The sequence below is a fragment of the Vipera berus genome (assembly GCF_964194415.1).
Source record: "Vipera berus genome assembly, chromosome: 1".
Taxonomy (NCBI): Eukaryota; Metazoa; Chordata; class Lepidosauria; order Squamata; family Viperidae; genus Vipera; species Vipera berus.
Genome location: NC_138202.1, coordinates 113,010,146 through 113,031,395, shown reverse-complemented (window position 1 = coordinate 113,031,395; position 21,250 = coordinate 113,010,146). Strand labels below are relative to the sequence as shown.

At 42.7% G+C, this 21,250-nt stretch overlaps 1 protein-coding gene across 1 annotated transcript in view; it reads left to right on the top strand.

The window, feature by feature from the left end:
• Positions 1–4,928, top strand: part of LOC308659304 (ras-related and estrogen-regulated growth inhibitor-like) — a 39,650-nt gene extending 34,722 nt beyond the window's left edge. The window contains exon 4 of the mRNA XM_081312817.1: positions 2,796–4,928. Coding sequence (XP_081168943.1) covers positions 2,796–3,281 — 486 coding nt within the window. The 3' untranslated portion in view covers positions 3,282–4,928. The remainder of the gene's footprint in view (positions 1–2,795) is intronic.
• The last annotated feature ends 16,322 nt before the right edge of the window (positions 4,929–21,250 follow it).

The window sequence follows — 21,250 nt, the reverse complement described above, 5'->3', positions numbered from 1 at the left end:
CCAAGATTAGCACTTCTGCCATGAGTCTTATAAATGAGCAGGTCTTTTAATTACAATAGAAAAAAGCAAAGCAACATGAAGCAACATTTTATTTCTCATTTATTTGTCAAGATATATGGATATTTAATTATTTATATCCCACCTTTATTTTTTACAAATAACTCAAGGTGGTGAACATATCCAACATGCCCTTCTGCTATTTTCTCCACAACAAGAATCCTGTGAGGTTAGTTTTCTCCCTATAGATCAATGGTGTCAAACTCACAACGTCAATGTGACGTGTCACGACATATCGCGACTTTTTTGCCATTGCTGGCAATGGGGTGGGCGTGGTTTCACTATGATGCATCTGGCCTGTGGGCCTGCAGTTTGACATCCCTGCTATAGATAATGGTTTTGGTCACAGACATAAGCTTAGCCATGATAAAACCATGGAGTAAGTAGAAAAGAAATAACAGGTAAGATGTGATAAACAAATGCCAGAGTATTCACATGTTTAGGGGAAAGAAGAAATGGGAACACATAAGAGGTTGTGTAAGGCTGAGTGTAAGAAATTAGAATGGATTTAGAAATAAAACTCTTCATATGACAGAAAGAAGCAGTACCTTTGCAAATATTAGAAGATGGGCAGATTTCAATAGTAATGTGGCTTAAAATCAGATGGTTTCCCACCAAGATGTTTTGGGCAGAATAGCTAAAGAATGCCTGTCTGTTGAAAGTTTAAAAAGGAAAATGGAAAAATGAAGGCTACTTCCCTTATTGAGTTCTTAGCTGCAATGTCCAAATTTGGAATAGAGAGAGGCAAAATATAATAGGAATTTGTAAACATCGGTGAAGCTTCTTGTGGCTACACGGGTTGCCTCTCTGCACTTTGATCAATGGGTTGTTCCTTGTTAAGATGCCCAAAGGCTTTCTGGCACAGGTACCGAGGTTATTAATTACAACAGTTTAGAATGACATTAGCTCTAAAGAACCAAATCAAATCATACAACTTTAATTCCTAGGTGATCATTTTTTAATGCTATATGGTATTTCAAGAGAAATATTATTTTTTCTTATTCTAAATTAAGTCAGCCCTACCATTTTGGCAGCAGAAATACTGTAATCCTTAAATTAACAGGTCAAATATATGTAATTTGAATTAAATATGCATTCAATTATTGTCTATCTCGGGTAGCAAGATACTGTTAAGCAGTTAGATTCTAACAAAATCAGTATATACTAGGATTTCTCAACTTTACTAAGATTCTAACAGAATCAGTATATACTAGGATTTCTCAACTTTACTTATCTGGAAGCCCATTTTTATTGCTTTTTATGCATAAAAAATGCAAATAAGCTTTTAAAGCAGACGTCAAACACAAGGCCCGGGGGCCGGATCCGGCCCGCGAAGTAGTTTCATGTGGCCCGCGAAGCCATCGTGGAAAAAGTGAGGGAACGGCCCCCACTGCCTTGGCCCTGGCCCAGAGACCCTCCTTCTGCCAGAGACCCTCAGATCTGTCCCACTCCTGCCCAGGCCCCCATAGGCACCCTCGATGCGAACGATGTAGAGCTGGCCATGCCCACCCAGTAGGCCATACGCACTCTAGCCACGCTCACCCAGTAGGCCACGCCCACCCTGGCCACACCCACCCGGCCCCTTGAGGGCAACCGCAATGCTGATGCGGCCCTCAATGAAATTGAGTTTGACACCCCTGTTTTAAAGGGTCAAACTGACTGTCAGTTTCCTCTCTAATTAGGGTGTTGACAACAATGTGGTGAAGAATAAAGGAAATAATTATTTGAATATTTTTCAAGCACTGGAGGGCTTTTCTGTTTGTTTAATAAAGACTGGTCTTGATCCATGGACCGCATTTAGGAAATGCTACAATTTATTAATAATCAAACTCACTTTCTAAGTATTAGCCTTGAGATAACCAAATGGCATTGTGCAAATACCAAAAAGAAAGTAATGGTACATTTTGATGATTTGAATATAATGGGAGGAGAGCTGGATAAGATGGTAACGTGTAAACTTGCCCTGTTGATTTCCATCCATCCACTTTACTTAACGTCTCCTCTAATGGTACCATGAGGAATCATTAGGCTAGGAAAAATGGCAAAATCTGATGAACGTCTTAGAAAAAAATGTTTTAAACATCCTAAGTACTGTCCTCTACCAAATGGCCCATCTAATATGCTTGGCAATTCCTCCAAGCTGAGTGTTGGAGGGAAAATAGAATAACAAAGTTGGAAGGGACCTTGGAGGTCTTCTAGTCCAACCCCCCTGCTCAAGCAGAAGACCTTATACCATTTCAGACAAATGGTTGTCCAAACTCTTCTTAAAAAACCTCAAACTGGGGAGGGAAATGAAATGGAGTAGGTTAAATGAAGACTATATTTTTTTTGGGGGGGACACATTCTGCTTTAGACAAGCATTGAATGGGAAGTGGTGATATTCGCTTTCTTGCACTTGTCCTTATTACATTTGTGTATGTACCCAATCCTGCTTTCCCCAGTAGACAAACACAGATAATGTAGGCTGGGGGAGAAACCGGTGAAGAAAGACAGTTTGCAAAACAGTCACAATAAGCGGAGGAAAGGTTGGGTACTCTCTTACAAGGACACCCTTCTTTTCTGCTTTCCAACTTTGATTATTGCTGAACGTCTGATCCTGTCAGCTTCCCCTCTGGGAAGTGTCTGACTCCATATGTGCAATTAGTGTTTGCTACAACCACTTGTGTAGGTGAATTCTGATCTTCCATTAGAGAAAGCACCATTTTTATACTGATCTGTGTTTTCTCTTTCTGGACTAGGAGGAAGACTCTCTCCAAATTGAAGAAAAGATAAAGTGGGGAGATGGATTTGCAGTAGTTTATTCTGTCACTGACAGGTGTAGCTTTGATGAGGTGATGAGGCTGTGCTTTCTCATCAACCATATCCATTCTAGCCCAAAGCGGAACAGTGCTAATGGAGAACCGCCGGTTGTGATCGTTGGAAACAAGAAGGACCTACAATTTGACCGAATGGTAACCTTTGAGGATGGAGAAAATCTCTCCAAGGCTCTGAAGCACCCTTTCTACGAGATCTCTACCAGGGACAGTTATGAAGAGACTGTGATGGTCTTCAACACCCTATATGGTGAGCTGATGAAGCAAGGGCATTTTTCCCCAGGGTCCTTCAAGAGGCGAGCATCATCTAAATTAATGGAAAAGATTCCAAAAATTCATGCCAATTCAAGTCTAACTTCAGCAGGCAGGAGTCTCAGCTTCAATTCATTCAGGGACTACATCCCAGAGTGAACATTTGTCTAAACTGTGATGTTCAAAGCACACAGAGCCAGTTCGAGATAGCAAGGGAGAGGTTGCAGAATTGGTAGCACAAAGAGCAAGAGGCCTGCACATTGTTAGGAAAGCTTTTTAAAAAAAAAATGCTATCAAAATTGGAGTATCCTGAGTTTGATCCTCAGCTGATAGCACAAAGCTATGTGATGCAACAGAATAACTTACTGGATGATGGACAATCTATACCTGAATTTTTATTTCCAAAACATATTTCTGAAAATCCAACACAAAATTAATGATTCTTCTTTTCCCCCATTATTGTCTCCTAACACTTAATATTCACAATCAATAATAGTAGCCTACAATCTCTGGCCCAAGGGGTTCCATTTAGCCAATGTGTCCAGTATATTTCATTTGTCCCATTCCTCATACCCTCCCCTATGAATTAGTCTCTTCCATTTTAAACTAATTGAAGCCAGTAGCCATCTTAATGGCAGAAAATTCTAAAATTAAGTGAGTTCTACCGTGTTCTCCTGTAGAGTCTTTTAAATTTGGATTTAAGAGCACTATAAAGCACCATTGGCCTTTTTATTTTCCCTTCAACAACAAGAAAAGCAGTAAACTAAATGTCTTTGCAAATGGAAATTCAGGTGCTGAATTCAAGAATCGAGCCGTGTTAAATGTTGATCTATCTTTTATGTGGTTCAACGGGTTGAAAAGGTCTTAAATATACTGTTATCTCTCTGGTTCTTACTATTGATCTGTCTTTTCCAACAAGCATATTATATGTGCATCTTTTACAGACTGATTAAGACCATTGTTATCATTTGTTTTTAATGGATGCAGTAAAAACCACCCTTAATTTAGTCAAATGTACTTAGCCTACTGAAAATATTTGCTTGATCTATAGGCTTGGGTAAAAAGGGTGCTTTTTTGCATAAGAAGGTGCAGTGAGATCAGACTTTGTGGCCAGAGGGAAGAGGTGAATTCAGAGAACTGGGCAAGTTTACAGGATCCTACAACTTAGTATTTAAATGCTCATTAAGTCTACTGCCGGGAAATTCCAGGTACTCTTTACCAGAGTAATTTGAATTCAGGTAATTTAGGTGCTGTGGATAACAGGAGCCAAGAATGTGTTCACCTGCCTCCCCGCTTTTCAGATTTTGCTTGAAAATGTGAATATATGAAGCTGCCTCATGGGGAGGTCCTCCTAGCCTATGAGTTTCTACTTGGACAGATGGGAAGTCTTTAACATCTCAGCTTCACTGTTCCTTGAGATGCTTTGGCAAATAACATGTTCCTTATTTTAAGAAAAATAACTGGAGAAATGCTTGAAGCATATATAATTTGCCACAGATCTACTGTCCCTCTTCAAGCTATTTCCCCCCCCCCTCTGGGAGCTTCATCTACTAGGCCGAAATATTGCTCAGACTCCAGGCACCTGCTGTTCTGGAGGGCGAGATGACAGATTATTTGGTTCAGTTTGTTCCCTAAGGCTCCTACGTGGCTTCTCTGCATTGGAAAACAACCGCCTGCTCACTACCTACTACTCACTTCTTTACTGTGGTTTGTGTGGCTTCTTTGCAATGCAATACACAGAAATGAAAAGACCTGTGTCTTAAACATGCAGATATTTTACGTACACACTGAGGGATGCTCTGTATTTCTAAAAATAATAAATATGTCTGTACTAAATTTCTCTGGCTCTTGATTACTATCCAATCCAGCTAGTTCTCGTGTTGGAGACAGAGGTTTTGGGTATGCTTTTGCTTTGACACTGTGTTGTTTTATGGTTACAGTTTCCTTTGTAGAATTATTACACTTACTATTAACTAAAATCTCTACATATGGAGAAGGAATAAGCATATGTATTTTAACATACACACTTTGGGAATGTTACAGAGATCATGAAAAAAGAATGAAAATGTGATAAATCAATAAATGAGAAATTAAGCAGCCTTATCAAAATAGTAGTTAGATACCAGAATTCTGTGCTATTGGGTGTATAGCTATTCTTAAAAACATCTAGTTAATGTGCACAACTTTTTATTATGATCAAAATTTCACTGCCTCCATTCTGAGGTATTTCATGGACTTCTGTCCACAATAGCATAAAAATTATGCGTAACAACATCATAACATGCATTTTGTTTAATTGCACATTTCAGAGATTCTTGAATGGTTCCCATAAAACCTGTTTCCAGCTTTTGAGTGAAAGAATCTTCCAGATCCAGATATTTTCCATTTCAGTCATGCCATTCGCACTAATTCTTTGTTGCTTCAGTGGAAATAAGGAAATCTCATATGCTATCAAACCCATCCTGCTGGTGGCATAAATAAGGAAAAGAATTGATGCTTTTGTTATCATGTCTGGGAGCTGTCAGTTAGTAATTTTGATTTAAAAGCTCAACAAAGCTCCCTTTGTTAAACTGTCATTTGACTGGACCCGAGAAGTGGGCCTTCTGTATTGCAATGGCGGTCCTCTGGAACAGGGGTCTGCAACCTTGACAACTTTAAGACTTGTGCACTTCAGCTCCCAGAATTCCTCAGCTGGCTGAGGAATTCTGGGAGCTGAAGTACACAAGTCTTAAAAGTTGTCAAGGTTGCAGACCCCTGCTCTGGAACACCACTATCCTAAGGGTGCCTATGCCTCCATTATGATGGTATTTCAAATGTCTGTGAAAACCTGCCAAGCCTTGGGGAAGGGTAGGTGTTGAGCCTATTGGTTGTTTTTCTTTATAGTGATTTTTTTCCCTTTATACATGCATGGTTCTTTTTCTGTGTTTTATGTTTTTTTTCTTTTAAAATTCTAAGCTGCCCTTAGTCATCTGGAACAGGTGACTTCTACATTTCATAAAACAAATAAAGTTGCACTTAAATCCCATTGAAATCAGTCTGAAAAACTAGTTAATAATCTTTCATATTGATTTCAATTGAGTCCCTTTGCAGATAATTAATAATGGGCCATTATGTGCATGCTTATTTCACTTCTTTTATAGGATGAATTAGTAAAACAAAACAGAAACAAGCCTTTTATTATTATTGCTCCAAGTTAACAGTAAAAGTGAACATAATATTTATCTTCCGTAGTTTTTAGCTCAGAAATAGTGATGTGGGTTAGAGATCCAGCTCCCTCCTCCCCTTTCTTCCAAAGTAATCAAAGAAAACATAAGTATGAAATACTGTAGATGTTTATTCAGAGGAAAGTCTTATATAGCAAATGAATCATCAATGCAGGTCTCAGAAAATATACACACTGTTCCCTTTTTTTAAAAAGTCTGGAAGCATTAGATGTTATGTTCCCAATTTGTAATATATGCTTTTAAATGGATGTTTCTGCAATATAATATTATATCTCTGTCTGCTGTTTGGGAATTTTATCTTTCTCAGACAAGTGTCTGAAAAGCGTATTTGAATGTAGATATTGTTTCCATGTGAGAAAGCTGTCAGTAAAAAAATATTTTAGTCTGCTAGGCATAGGGAATATTTAAAGGTAATTATACTTGATTGATATTCTGTGGGTTTCTTTTAAATATTTGTTTCTCCTAATTCAGTGGGAAAAGATATATAGACCTATATAATTTCATGAAACCTTATTACAACAATACCAAATGTAGCTTTCATCTACGGTTTATTTTATTATTAAATTTGTAGGCTGTCTGGCTCCCTATGATTCTCCTATCTAGGTTGGCCCTGGTGAATGCTTGGATGCAAAACCATCTAGGAAGTCCATAATTGGAGGTTCTAGTATCTTTAATCTTTAAAGATTCTGGATGAGTCATGTCGCAACCAGAATTCTGTTACATCTCCAGTGTATTCAGCACCACATTCTTGGTGGTATTAATTGGTGACTTCATTTGTAGGTCATAGTTTTCTGATATTACTGAGTGCTGAAGAACCATTCCATTTCTTGCGCATAATTCAGGGAGAAAATAAAAAGAGGTATGATTTCACTATGTAAGTTGCTTGTTACTCTCCTCACAAATTGTATTATTTGTTTTTAATTTGTTTTTACCAATTTATGATGTGTGCTGCCCAGAGTCGCTTGTTGAAATGGGCAGCTATAGAAAACAAATAAATAACACCTCACATCTAATGGACCCAAAGTAATTTTTCAGGGAGCTGTGGAGGCAATTTCGAAAGTTCATGCAGAGAAGGTTCAAAACAGTCTGATGAGATGGGTCAACCTCTCAAACAAACTAAAAAAGCTTGTTGCTTTACTTCAAAAATCTCTAGTGAAAGGCAGCTTTTGTTTACATGGTTGAATATCACAGTTTTCAAGTTCTCTTTTATGACATTAGGGTTTATCTAACTCCTTTAAATATAGAAAGTTTATAAGTGACTTCTTTTTTGGTAAGCTATGCAGAGAATTCCTTGATACACTGCCTGGTTGCTATTGACTCATCCTCAAATGGCCATCTTGGCCTTAAGACCAAACCTGTCATTTTGTCAGGGATTGGAAACCTCCAGATGTATGTGTGTATGTGCTGTCATTGGGACAGTTATCTAAGTGCCCACTGAGTAGAAGACTAGACTAGAAGACCTCCAAAGTCCCTTCCAATTCTATTCTATTCTGAGTAGAAGGAGGGATCCCAATTGCAGCAGGATTAGATTACCGTATTTTGAAGAATAGAGGACAGGAAGGCCTGGAGGAATGTTGTCCTTAGGGTCACGATGGGTTGAACACGACTTCGCAGCTAACAACAACAACAATTTTGAAGAAAGTGAAATAATATAAATCAGGTATCATTACAAAAAAGGTGAGGGGAATTAACATAATTAAATTGAGTCCATAATTACCTAAAAGAATCCAGCTATATTCTATGTGTACATTCTCCCCAATTATTCTGCTTTGACAGTTCGTGCAAATATATTCCTGTGCTTAAACTTCTAATGAATCTAAACAATTCCAATCTGAAATAGACTAGTACTATGGGCTTGCACTGAATGATACTAAGATATGTTTTGTGAAGCAACTACATTTTACAAGGGAGAACTTTTTCTACAGTAAAGAAAGCAACTGCTCTGCTAAGATGATAGGAAAAATAAAATTTTGGCAGCTATGCATAATGGTATTCCTGCAATTCACACAACTGAGAAGATGTGAAATCATAACAATAATTTCAGTAGCAGTCAATTTGGGAAGGGCATTAGGGAGACAGTGGCAGAAAAGCTTCTATTTGTTTTCTGTCACCTAAACTTTTTGTAATCACCTTCTGCCTTAGAGGAAACAAAAGTTGGGATTGTGCAAAAAACAATTGCTGTTGTTGACAACCATTATGCCATATGTATACATTCCTTAGGGAATAACAACCTTGTTTTTCAAAATTCAAGGACAAGAATTTGCTGCTAGGAATGTTGATGATGATCTTTTTCCTTTTTATGTTCCTCTCAACTCTGACAAAAGACATTGTGTAAGCCCAACCATCTCTCCTCAGGTCAGCATGACCAATTCCCAAAGTACATTCCCCAAATCCATTGCAAGAAGACCAAATGACATTCATTGATTCATGGATGTATATAACTCCCGATTTTGCCTTCATTCAGCTACTAATTCAAGACCCCATTATGTCTCTGTAGATAAAGATTAATAACGAACAAAACAAACTTGCATGGAAGGCAAGTTACCTTCTACTATACACATGCATGGGCTGACTGGCTTCATGTACTGCTAACTTACAACATAGTTCAATTTTTTTGCCTGGCTTAGGAGCCAATCATAATGATTTATTAACAATGGTTTGTGATTTATATAAAAACCCAGCCAATTGCAAATTATTAAAAAAAACCCACCACAGGTTACTTTATTTTATATTTATTTGTAAAATGTATGTAATTTTCATTGTCCAATATGTAAACCCAATCACTCTGTGACAACATACCTGTTCACTCATGTGCAAACACACAGCATCAGTTGGCCGGGTGACAGTCCTCTAAAAAGAAACTGAAATGTCATCATTGTTCATTGTCTTTCTTTCACAGTCCTTTGTGGTCTGCATTTTAAACCAAAAGCCAGTTCAACTTTCAAGCTTCTTCCAAATGTCAAAGGATTATTTGTTCCGTTCTTGACTATAATTAGTAAAAAAAAAAACTGACTTGGGCTAAGTTGCAGTATTGAAAAATATCAATCAGCATTTGCTGGCAAGATTACTCAGCCTATTAATATTCTAATCTGCTTATATTATGATCTCTCCATCACAGGAAACTCTGAAGCCAAATATCTTTAAGTTCTAATCTATATCTTGTGGGTCTGACTAGGTTGTAACAAACCGATTGCCTTCTTCCACTAGCCTTTTCTGTGGCACTACTTGTGCCTTTCCTTGTGGTTGTAAGCAATATTGTCCATTTGAGTGAGGGGAAATCAACAACCCAGAGCCTATTCAGATTTTGCAACAAATTCTTGGTAGTTTGTCGGCAATTTCTTACCATTTATTTTTAGTAATGGGGGTCATACTGAAAGAGGGCAAGTAGTTGCCTTAAGAAAGGGGACAACTTGGGAACTACTGTACTCTGTACACCAGCAATGGACACTGTTGCGGGTAATAATTCACAGCAGTCAGAATCACTAAGGCCAACTCCTGTGAGGGCCTAGGTTGCCTTTGCCTATATCATAGGAATTGGCTTCCATGAACTGAAGTGTTTCTCAATCTTGGCAACTTTAAGATGTATAGACTTCAATTCCCAGAATTCCCCAACCAGCCTTTTAAAGTTACTGTGATTGAGAAACACTGTTATACTAAATTCACCTATCATATAATGCCATGGATTTTTTAAAAAACTGTGAACTGTAAAGCAAACAACAACTTGCTCCACACAAAACATTAAGTCATGATTCATAGTCAATAAACTGCAGTGGTTAGCTTCAAGCATAAAGTGGCCTACAGGCAGTTCCGGGGTTTAGAACATCCAACTTAAATATCCAACACCCCCTAAATACAAACATGGCTGCCTATTATAAAATGGGGGACAGCTGACCTGTTACAGGGCTTAATATGGTGGTTGGCTCACTGGCAAGGTGATCCAACTCAAAATGATGGTCAACATTCTTCTTGAGTCAACAATCCACTGAATCCATGCAATATTTCCACAAGTGTCACAAAGTACCATTTGCATTTTTAATAGAGTATGCTGTTTGTATTCAACAGTTGAGTCATGAAAGCACTGCATGGTTTCAGTGGTTCATAGGCTCAAGGTAGGAGAATGCCATCTGCCATTCGGAGTTGGAACACATTGTCTTCTGGTTGGTGAGGGTTTAAATTCTAGTGGATTCTCCTTAAATTGCACTCTCCTTGCTGAAAAATCTATGTCCCCTATAACTTGGTTTTAATGTATAAAACCTAAAATTATAAGTTTAAACTTTACAAGAGCCTTGGTGGAGCAGTGGGCTAATGCCTTCTTAAGTAACATCAGCTGCCTGCAATTAGTGCAGGTTCGCATCCCACCAGGCTCAAGGTTGACTCAGCCTTCCATCCTTCCGAGGTAGGTAAAATGAGGACCCAGATTGTTGGGGGCAATTAAGCTGACTTTGTAATAATGCTGCTTGGGGTGTGTGTGAAAGCCTAATAAGCAGGCATATACATAGAATGAAGGCTACTGCTAAGTTTGTAAAGCCGCCCTGAGTCTTCGGAGAAGGGCGGGATATAAATGGAATTAAAATAATAATAAAAAATAAATAAATATGTGGACACACAGGTACACTAACCTCTTCCAAATTAAATACAGTTTAGGTTAAAGACAGAATTAGGGAACAAAACTCATTCTTTATCCAGGGGATTACCTGTTTCATGTGAAAGGTCAACTCAGTCTAAGGAATGGAACAATAATTTTTTCTTATTGCACACTGTATAGATGTGAAGAGTAAAATGTTAATAAATCTGGTCTACTGAGTTATCAGTGATGTAACCTGCACCTTGCCTGCTCCCCGGTTCTTCCACATCTCTCTGCAAGCAGAAGATCCCCAAAGAGAAGCACAGAAGAAATATTCAGCAAAGGCGAAAATGCCAAATTGATGAGGCAGGTCTCTGGACATTTCCCAAGGAGAGCAACAGACGTAACCTGGCAACAGGTTCTCTTTGGCTGTTCCACAAACTCTCCAGAGGGACAAAGCTGAGACATTGATGCCCAAAGGCTTGCTACTTAACATGCAAGAGTTTTTCAAACAAAGTTTGAAGATTTTATGTATTTCCTACATTTCTGCCGATACTTTATATATTATAGGATCTTTCTCACAGTTTCACAGCTCCTAATGTTGGCCTTTCTGATTTACATAATTTAAATGAAAATATTTTTGATTTAATTATTTGCTGCCCATCTCACCACAGGATGAATATATCTTGTTAGTAGCTTATGAGTAAACAGATTAAATCTAGTAAACTAAGAGTTTGGTAAATTTTACTTAGAAGCAAGTAAACCATAAGTAACTTAAGTAAAGAATTTTTAGAAACAAAGTAAGCTGTAGAAATGTAAGACAGCAACAATTCAACAAAGAAGCAAATTCAAAGCAACAGGGTAGCTTTCCACATCTTTGGGACTGATGTGCAAAAGTGACCAGGGTAGACTTGAGAACAAGAATATAGGTTTTTAAGATATTCAAGTCCAAACATAAACTTCCCTGTCTTCTCCAGGTTGCTAGGCAACGTCAAAACAGGGCTACTAAATTAGATCTGTACCCTGGTGACTTCTGGTGTCATACGTATTCTTGCATATAATATATTCGTACATAATATATTCTTGGTATGGCCCTAGAGAAAACTAAACTGTTCAGAGCATTGAAGTGATATCCCTGATTGTAGCTATTCTAACACATTTGAAATTTTCTCCAATTGTGCTACAAGTTCTAGAGGTTGTTGTCCAAGTACATCTAAATGATAGACCTTCTCAGCTTTTGAGATTTGTTTTCAGATACAAACTGTCAATAAGAAATTAGCATTTCACCATCTGAAGGGGATGCAATTTCAGTTGAAGAAGGTGCTAGTTGAAATTATGTTGATGTGTGAGGAAAAAAAATCTTGCATGATCAATAAAGCATTTTAGAAATCCAGACATGTTTTTAACCAGTGGTTAAGGCACCAGGCTAGAAAATGGGAGACCTTGAGTTCAGGTCCTGCCTTAGCCACAAAAGTCGGCTGGGTGACTTTGGGTCAGTCATTCTCTCTCAACCCAACCCATCTCACAGGGTTTCTGTTTGAGAGGACAATAGGAAGAGGAATGCGTGTTAGATATGTTTGCTGCCCTGATTTATTTGCAAAAATAATAAAGGTAGGGTATAAGTAAATTACTTTGCACTAGGGAATTTAAAAGAAGAATTGATTTTCCAAATAGGTCCATGCTAGGAACCTGCCCATTTAGTCCTGGGCCCCGTCTCCATTGTTCTAGGTTTCTTAATGGACCATAAAAATTTACCACACAAGAAGCTTCATCAGGAGTCAGGTCATCCAGTCCAGCGGCCTGTCTCTCTTCAACTAACCTGTATGTGTGCAGTGGGTCTTTTCTTCCATGAGTCATCTGGCAACATCCAGCAACATTCCTTCAAAGGAATAACACCTTTGAACCAGAAGTCTCATTTAACTGTCACAGTAAATAATTGATAGGTCAGCCCTTCAAAGATTTATCTGCCTGGTCCTGTTTAAGAATCATCTTAGGCTGAAACCATAGTTACTTCTTGTGTAATGCATTCCATTAAAAAAAAACACCCTGTTGTGCACATAAAGATTCTTTCGGAAGCTGAAGACAAGTATTAAAAGAGCACAGCTATTCAGTTCCTCTTAAGAAAATTAGAATCGAACATGGCGTCCTTGGTTTGTATCCCAAACACCAGGTCCTGGTACCCTGCTAAACCTTTTGCCCCATCTGGAAAAGAAGAAATGGTACAGTATAGGATTGTTTTTGTTTTTTGGATGTCTGATATATGACCCGAGGGGAGCAAAAAAGAAGGATCAAATGCTTTGAGATATTCATGCATCTCAAATTATGTGGAAGAAAACCAACAGAGATTTGGAACTCATTAAAGGAGACATTTTAATATATATTAAAACCCTGGTGGTGCAGTGGTATGCAGTACTGCAGGCTACTTCTGCTGACTCCTGGCTGCCAGCAGTTTGGCAGTTTGAGTCTCACCTGCCTCAAGGTTGACTCAGCCTTCCGTCCTTTCGAGGTTGGTAAAATGAGGACCCAGATCGTTGGGGTCAATATGCTGACTCTGTAAACTGCTTAGAGACAGCTGCAAAGCACTGTGAAGTGGTATATAAGTGGAAGTGTTATTATTGCTATTACAGGGGATGATGGAAGGAAGGGGCAAAGGCAGAGGTAAGAGAATTAATTGTTACTTATATTGCTTACCAATTTCAGTAATTGACCCTAGAAGGGAGAAACAGTTGTCTAACTTGTACAGTTTTATAAACCTGCATCTCATCCTAGGCATCTCCTTATTCCTAAGCTAAGATGCCCAGGGCTACAGATCTAGTTTCTTAAACCCAGTTTCCCTGTACAGAGCAGCAAAAGATACAGAAAACTCAAGGTGCTTGCCCCTTAGTGCTCATCTGAATTTATATTTACATCCCATCTATAGCAGCTCTAAAGATCCCTCTCTCTCGTATGCACACACACACAAGAAACGTCTCTCTGTGTGTGCGCGTGCGTGCGTGTGGGTGCGCATTCCTAACTTGTGCCTTTTTAAAAGGTTCCTGGGGAAAAAAATGTTGAAAAACAAAATGCTGTGATAGGATCATTTCTGGGGGCTAGAGGGAGAAAGAAGCAGCTGGCTTTAGCTTTGCAGGAAGCCATTGGTGGGGTGAACTGATGGTCTCCTCCCACTCTTTGGTGAATCACTTGCCGAGGGGGTTGCAATTCCTGTCTGTATTTCCCACCCAAACGCTTCCCTTGATGCCAGGAACAGCGGCCGGGTGAACATGAACTGGGATGCGAGATGTGTGGGATGTTCAGAGAGGAAAAGAAGTTTCTGAAGCTCATTTCTTATTGAATGTGTAGCAGTAAGCTGAAAGTCACAGTGGTAACCCCTCCTGCCCATAGAAACAAGCTCTTTAGAGCAAATACTCTGTGTGTGTGTGTGTGTGTGTGTGTGTGTAGATGTGTATGTATATGTACATGCATATGTACATATAATCAATCAATGTACATAAAGAGAGAAGCAACCTAGAACAAAGGAGAAATTTCCTGACAGAACCAGTGGAACAACCTGCCTCCAGAAGCACTGAATGCTCCAACACTGGACAGCTATTTGTCTGAAATGGTATAGGGTTTCCTGCCTGAGCAGAGGGTTGGACTAGATGACCTCCAAGGTCCCTTCCAGCTACTTTATTATCATTATCATTATATTATTATTTATATACACATACATATACTATATATGTCATAATGTATAATGTTGTTCTATTTTAAGTTGCCCCCAAATCAACTGATACAAAAACAGTTGTGTTCATAGAGAGAGTTAAAGACTGTACAGATAATTCAACTGAATTGTCTCCTTTTCTTTGAGCCTTACAGCTGAGGCACCTTCTCGCACCATCACTGATCAGGCCTCTTCTTTTTGAGGCAGAAGACCCAGCGAGATGAAGAAAGGCAGGCTAGGCAAGTGAAGGGCCCAGAAGGCAGCACGCAGAAGAATCAAGAGGGGTGGCAAGAGAGTATACAATAAATATTCTCTATATTTTGAGTGAAATGGCGTAATTCACAAAAACTGTTGTCAACAGTTCATCATTACAAGGAAAATTATACTTAGGTGCTTCCCAGCTGAAGTATTCGACTCAGCCATCAAAATGAAGGTCATGACTTAAATACTCAAGTTACATTATTAAAATTATGTAGCTAAAACGTTGTAATTTAGCCCTGACATTAAAATCATATTGAACTTAAGCCAGGACAGAGTCCAGTGATGAACTGGAAGAGCTCAATCCAAGAGCAACAGCTATCAGTAGGAAGTCACACAAAAATGCTACTCTTTGCATGCATTGACAAGCCTCGTGCCACCAACCACAGACTGTATCCATATATGGCACCAGGTGAATCCAAGTTCATTTAACGAAAACCAAACTGCCATTTCTGATTGATAAGATGTATGATTTATTTATTTTAATATTGTACTCAGTGTGTGAGTGGATAGGTGAGTGTGCACGTAGGCACCTTAAGGTTTACTTACTCTGCTTGGCACTCAAATATGTGTTTCACTACCAATTTAAGGGTGGGAGGTTGCCACTAGAGAAGTAAGGGAATGCGCATGCTCATTTACAGTGATACTACAGTAAGTTTTTACTTGTAAGTCTTTCTTTCTAAATTCTGGGCTGCTGTTCCATTCCCTGCAATCGTGGAATGTTTACAAATAATAGATACAGGGAGGACAAATGAATCTGCACTTAGAACATTAAGAAAAAAGAAACTTCTGTTTGAAATGTGGAAACTTATGCCCTTTGGATGAGTTGATATATCTTAGTGACCAAAACTACAGTTAGTTGAACAGTGCTTTATTGAATTAATCCAGTACACTAAATTACACATTAACCACAATGTATGGATTAGCACAATGTATTGTGCCACAAATTAATCAAGATTATCTAAGCCAAAGTATGTTTTGCAAACCTAGCCAGCATGTGACCTAAGTGCTGCAGTTTAGCACTGTAGATATTTCTGATTTAGGTAGAAATGCACAAATATCTTTCTCTTTAACACAGTAAGCACTGACTCTGTGGTACATATGCAGTCAGAGGTTAAAACTGACCTATCTTAGCATTTGAGCATCTCTAAGTTTAAGTTTAAGTTTAAGTTTATTATATTTGTATACCGCCCTTCTCCCGAAGGACTCAGGGCGGTGAACAGGGCATATATAAAAATACAAATTACAAAAATTAAAAAGAGAATTAAACACGAGCCCAAACTAAAAACAGTAGAAAAATGTAAAAAATCCCCAATAAAAACCTCAACGCATCCCCCATCAGGCCAGGCTGGCCTGTTCAAACAGGTAGGTCTTCAAGTCGCGTTGGAAGGAGCGAAGGTCAGGTGCCATCCGGAGCTCAACCGGCAGCTGATTCCATAAAGCCGGGGTGCCCACAGAGAAGGCCCTCCCTCTGGGGGCCACCAGCCGACATTCTCTGACCGGTGGCACCCTGAGGAGGCCCTCTCTGTGGGAACGCACAGGGCGGAGGGAAGTTGACGCCGGCAGCAGGTGGTCCCCGAGGTACTCCGGACCCATGCCATGTAGGGCTTTAAAAACCATTACCAAAACCTTGAAACTCACCCGGAAGACAACTGGCAGCCAATGCAGCTCGCGGAGCAAAGGTGTAACATGGGAGTACCGGGAGACTCCCAAGACAACTCTCGCGGCTGCATTCTGTACCAGCTGGAGCCTCCGAGTGGTCTTCAAGGGAAGCCCCATGTAGAGAGCGTTGCAGTAGTCTAGACGAGAGGTCACGAGTGCATGAGTGACTGTACACAGGGCATCCTGGTCTAGATAGGGCCGCAACTGGCGCACCAGGCGAACCTGGGCGAAAGCCCCCCTAGTCACAACCACTATATAATCTTCCAAAGTGAGCCGCGAATCTAGGAGGACTCCCAAGTTGTGAGCCCTATCTACGGGGGGTAAAAACTCACCCCCCCCATAGAAAGAAGTGGAATATTCTGAATATCCCGGGATGCTGGTATGCACAGCCACTCAGTCTTGTCGGGGTTGAGTTGAAGTCTGTTCCTCCCCATCCAGACCCGAACCGCCTCCAGGCAATGGGACATCACGTCGAGGGCATCACTGGGGTGGTTTGGGGTCGAAATGAAAAGCTGGGTATCATCAGCATACTGATGATACCCAACTCCAAAACCATGAATGATCTCACCCAGCGGTTTCATGTAGATGTTGAACAGGAGAGGCGAGAGGACCGACCCCTGAGGAACTCCACAAATGAGAGACCTCGGGGTCGACCTCTGCCCCCCTGCCAACACCGACTGCGAACATCCCAGGAGATAGGAGGAGAACCACTGAAGAACTGTGCCTCCCACTCCCAATCCCCTGAGACGCCGCAGCAGGATACCATGGTCGATGGTATCAAAAGCCGCTGAGAGGTCTAATAGGACTAGGACAGAGGAATGTCCCCTGTCCCGGGCCCTCCAGAGATCATTCACCAGAGCGACCAATGCCGTCTCCGTGTTGTACCCGGGCCTGAAACCCAATTGGCACGGGTCTAGATAATCCGCTTCATCCAGGACCAGCGGGAGCTGATGCGCCACCACACTCTCAACAACCTTCGCAAGAAAGCGAAGGTTGGAGACCGGACGAAAGTTATTTAACACAGCTGGGTCCAAGGCAGGCTTCTTGAGGAGAGGTCTCACCACTGCCTCCTTCAAGACGGCAGGGAAACTACCCTCACTCAAAGAGGCAGATATGACTGCCTGGAACCAGCCTCGTGTCCCCTCCCGAGCTGCATACACCAGCCAGGAAGGGCACGGGTCCAATAAACATGTGGTGGAGCTCAATCTCCCCATACTTCCTCAGGGGTCACAGAATCAAACTCCTCCCAGATAACATTGACAAGACTGCCCGTGTCCTGATCGTCAGACTCCACCCAGCTGGAGTCCAGACCGGTCCGAATCCGAGCGATTTTATCCGACAGATATTGACCAAACTCCTCGGCCCGACCCTGCAAGGGTTCCTCCCTCACCTCCTGATTAAGGAGGGAGCGGGTCACCCTAAACAGGGCGGCCAGGCGGTTATCTGCGGACGCGATAAGGGCAGAGAAGTAATTAGACCTCGCCGCCCTTATCGCTGCGAGATAAGACCTAATGTGGGTTCTTAGTCACAATCGGTCGGATTCGGATCGGCTGGACCTCCAGCAGCTCTCTAGGCCCCGTCTCCGATGCTTCATCTCCCAAAGCTCCACGGAGAACCATGGAGCTCGCTGGGATCTGCACCGGGTCAGGGGCCGCAAGGGTACAATTTAATTTAATTTAATTTAATTAAATAATATTTATATACCGCCCTTCTCCCTAAGGACTCAGGGCGGTTCACAGGGCAGAATAAAATACAAATACAAACGTTAAAACAAGATTAAATAATTGCCCATATTAAAACAGTTGGAATAAAATTCTAAAACACCAAGTTAAAATTAGAGCACAAAATTAAAAAACCCCACCAATCCCCATCAGGCTAGGCCGGCTTGAACAAACAGAAACGTCTTGAGATCGCGACGAAAGGAGCGAAGATCGGGCGCCATCCGGAGCTCTACCGGTAGCTGGTTCCACAGCTCCGGAGCGCCCACAGAGAAGGATCTCCCCCTGGGGGCCACCAATCGACATTCTCTGATCGGTGGCACCCTGAGGAGGCCCTCTCTGTGGGAACGCACAGGGCGCAGGGAGCTTGATGCCGGCAGCAGATGTTCCCTAAGGTACTCCGGCCCCATGCCATGAAGGGCTTTAAACACTGTTACCAGTACCTTGAATCTCACCCGGAAGACAACTGGCAACCAATGCAGCTCACGGAGCAGCGGTGTAACGTGGGAGTATCGGGAGACTCCCAACACAACTCTCGCGGCTGCATTCTGTACCAGTTGGAGCTTCCGGGTGGTCCTCAAGGGCAGCCCCATGTAGAGAGCGTTGCAGTAGTCCAGACGAGAGGACACGAGCGCATGAGTGACCGTGCACAAATCATCCCGGCTAAGATAGGGCCGCAACTGGCGCACCAGGCGAACCTGGGCGAAGGCCCCCCTAGTCACAGCTCCTATATGGTCTTCCAAGGTGAGCCGTGAATCTAGGAGGACTCCCAAGTTGCGAGCCCTATCTACGGGGGGTAATAGTTCACCCCCCATAGCCAGAGGTGGAACATCCGAATAAACCCGGGATGAAGGTATGCAAAGCCACTCAGTCTTGTCGGGGTTGAGTTGGAGTCTGTTCCTCCCCATCCAGACCCGAACCGCCTCCAGGCACCGGGACATCACGTTGAGGGCATCACTGGGGTGGTTTGGGGTCGAAAGGAAAAGTTGGGTATCATCAGCATACTGATGATACCCAACTCCAAAGCCACGAATGATCTCACCCAGCGGTTTCATGTAGATGTTGAACAGGAGAGGCGAGAGGACCGACCCCTGAGGAACTCCACAAATGAGAGACCTCGCGGTCGACCTCTGTCCTCCTGCCAACACCGACTGCGAACGTCCCTGGAGATAGGAGGAGAACCACTGTAAAACTGTGCCTCCCACTCCCAATCCCCTGAGACGCCGCAGCAAGATACCATGGTCGATGGTATCGAAAGCCGCCGAGAGGTCTAATAGGACTAGGACAGAGGAATATCCCCTGTCCCGAGCCCTCCAGAGATCATTCACCAGCGCGACCAATGCCGTCTCCGTGCTGTGCCCGGGCCTGAAACCCGATTGGTACGGGTCTAGATAATCCGCTTCATCCAGGACCAGAGGGAGCTGATGCGCCACCACACTCTCAACAACCTTCGCAAGAAAGCGAAGGTTGGAGACAGGACGAAAGTTGTTTAATACAGCTGGGTCCAAGGCAGGCTTCTTGAGGAGAGGCCTCACCACCGCCTCTTTCAAGACGGCGGGGAAGCTACCCTCACTCAGAGAAGCCGATATAACTGCCTGGAACCAGCTGCGTGTCCTCTCCCGGGCTGCATAAACCAGCCAGGAAGGGCACGGGTCCAATAAACACGTGGTGGTGCTCAGCCTCCCCATGATCCTGTCCACTTCCTCCGGAGTCACAGAATCAAACTCCTCCCAGATGATATCGACAAGACCGCCAGTGTCCTGATCGTCAGACTCTGCCCAGTCAGAGTCCAGACTGGTCCGAATCCGAGCGATTTTGTCCGACAGATGTTGGTTAAACTCCTCGGCACGACCCTGCAAGGGATCCTCCCTCACCTCCTGATTTAGGAGGGAGCGAGTCACCCTAAACAGGGCGGCCGGGCGATTATCTGCGGACGCGACAAGGGTGGCGAAGTGGTTAGACCTCGCCTCCCTTATCGCAGCGAGATAAGACCTAATGTAGGCTCTTAGTCGCAATCGGTCGGATTCGGATCGGCTGGACCTCCAACCGCTCTCTAGGCCCCGTCTCCGACGCTTCATCTCCCGAAGCTCCGCAGAGAACCATGGAGCTCGACGGGATCTGCACCGGGTCAGGGGCCGCAGGGGTACAACTCGGTCAAGAGCCTCAGTGGCCGTCCTTTCCCAGGCTTCCACTAAGGCATCTGCCGAGCTGTGAGCAAGGGAGGCAGGTGGGGACCCCAGCGCTGCCTGGAACCTCTGGGGATCCATTAAGCGTCTGGGGCGGTACCATTTAATTGGTTCCAAACACCCACGGCGGGGGGTGGCAAAACGGAAGACCAGCCGCAGGAGATGATGATCGGTCCATGACAGGGGCATAATAATTGGAGAGCCCCCACCAAGATCATCTAACCACCGTCCAGATAAGAAAACTAGGTCAAGGGTGTGGCCTCCCTCATGAGTCGGTCCCAAAATTACTTGCGTCAGGTCCATGGCCGTCATGGAAGCCATGAACTCCCGAGCCAACTCAGATGATCCTCCCAGCGATGGTAGATTGAAGTCCCCCAAAACTATAAGTTTCGGGAACTCATCCACCAGCCCAGAGAGGACATCGAGCAGCTCAGGCAGGGCTGCTGCTGCGTGACTAGGCGAAAGGTACACCAGCAGCAAGCCCAACTGCGCACCAGGGCCGCATCTCAAAAAGAGAGACTCACACCCGACTATCTGAGGAACAGTGGCCTCCCGCGGACACAAGGTCTCCCTCATAACAACAGCCACACCCCCACCCCTACCCTGAGCCCGAGGCCGGTGCAGCACCCGGAAACCTGGTGGGCAAAGGTCAACCAGAGGAATCCCGCCCTCTGGGCCCAACCAAGTCTCCGTGATGCAAGCCAGGTCCTCCTGCTCACCCTCGACCAGATCACGAACGAGAGGAGCCTTATTAGAGACGGACCTGGCGTTCAAATACACCAGCCGGAGCTCAGGGGGCTGCACACCCTCACTCCC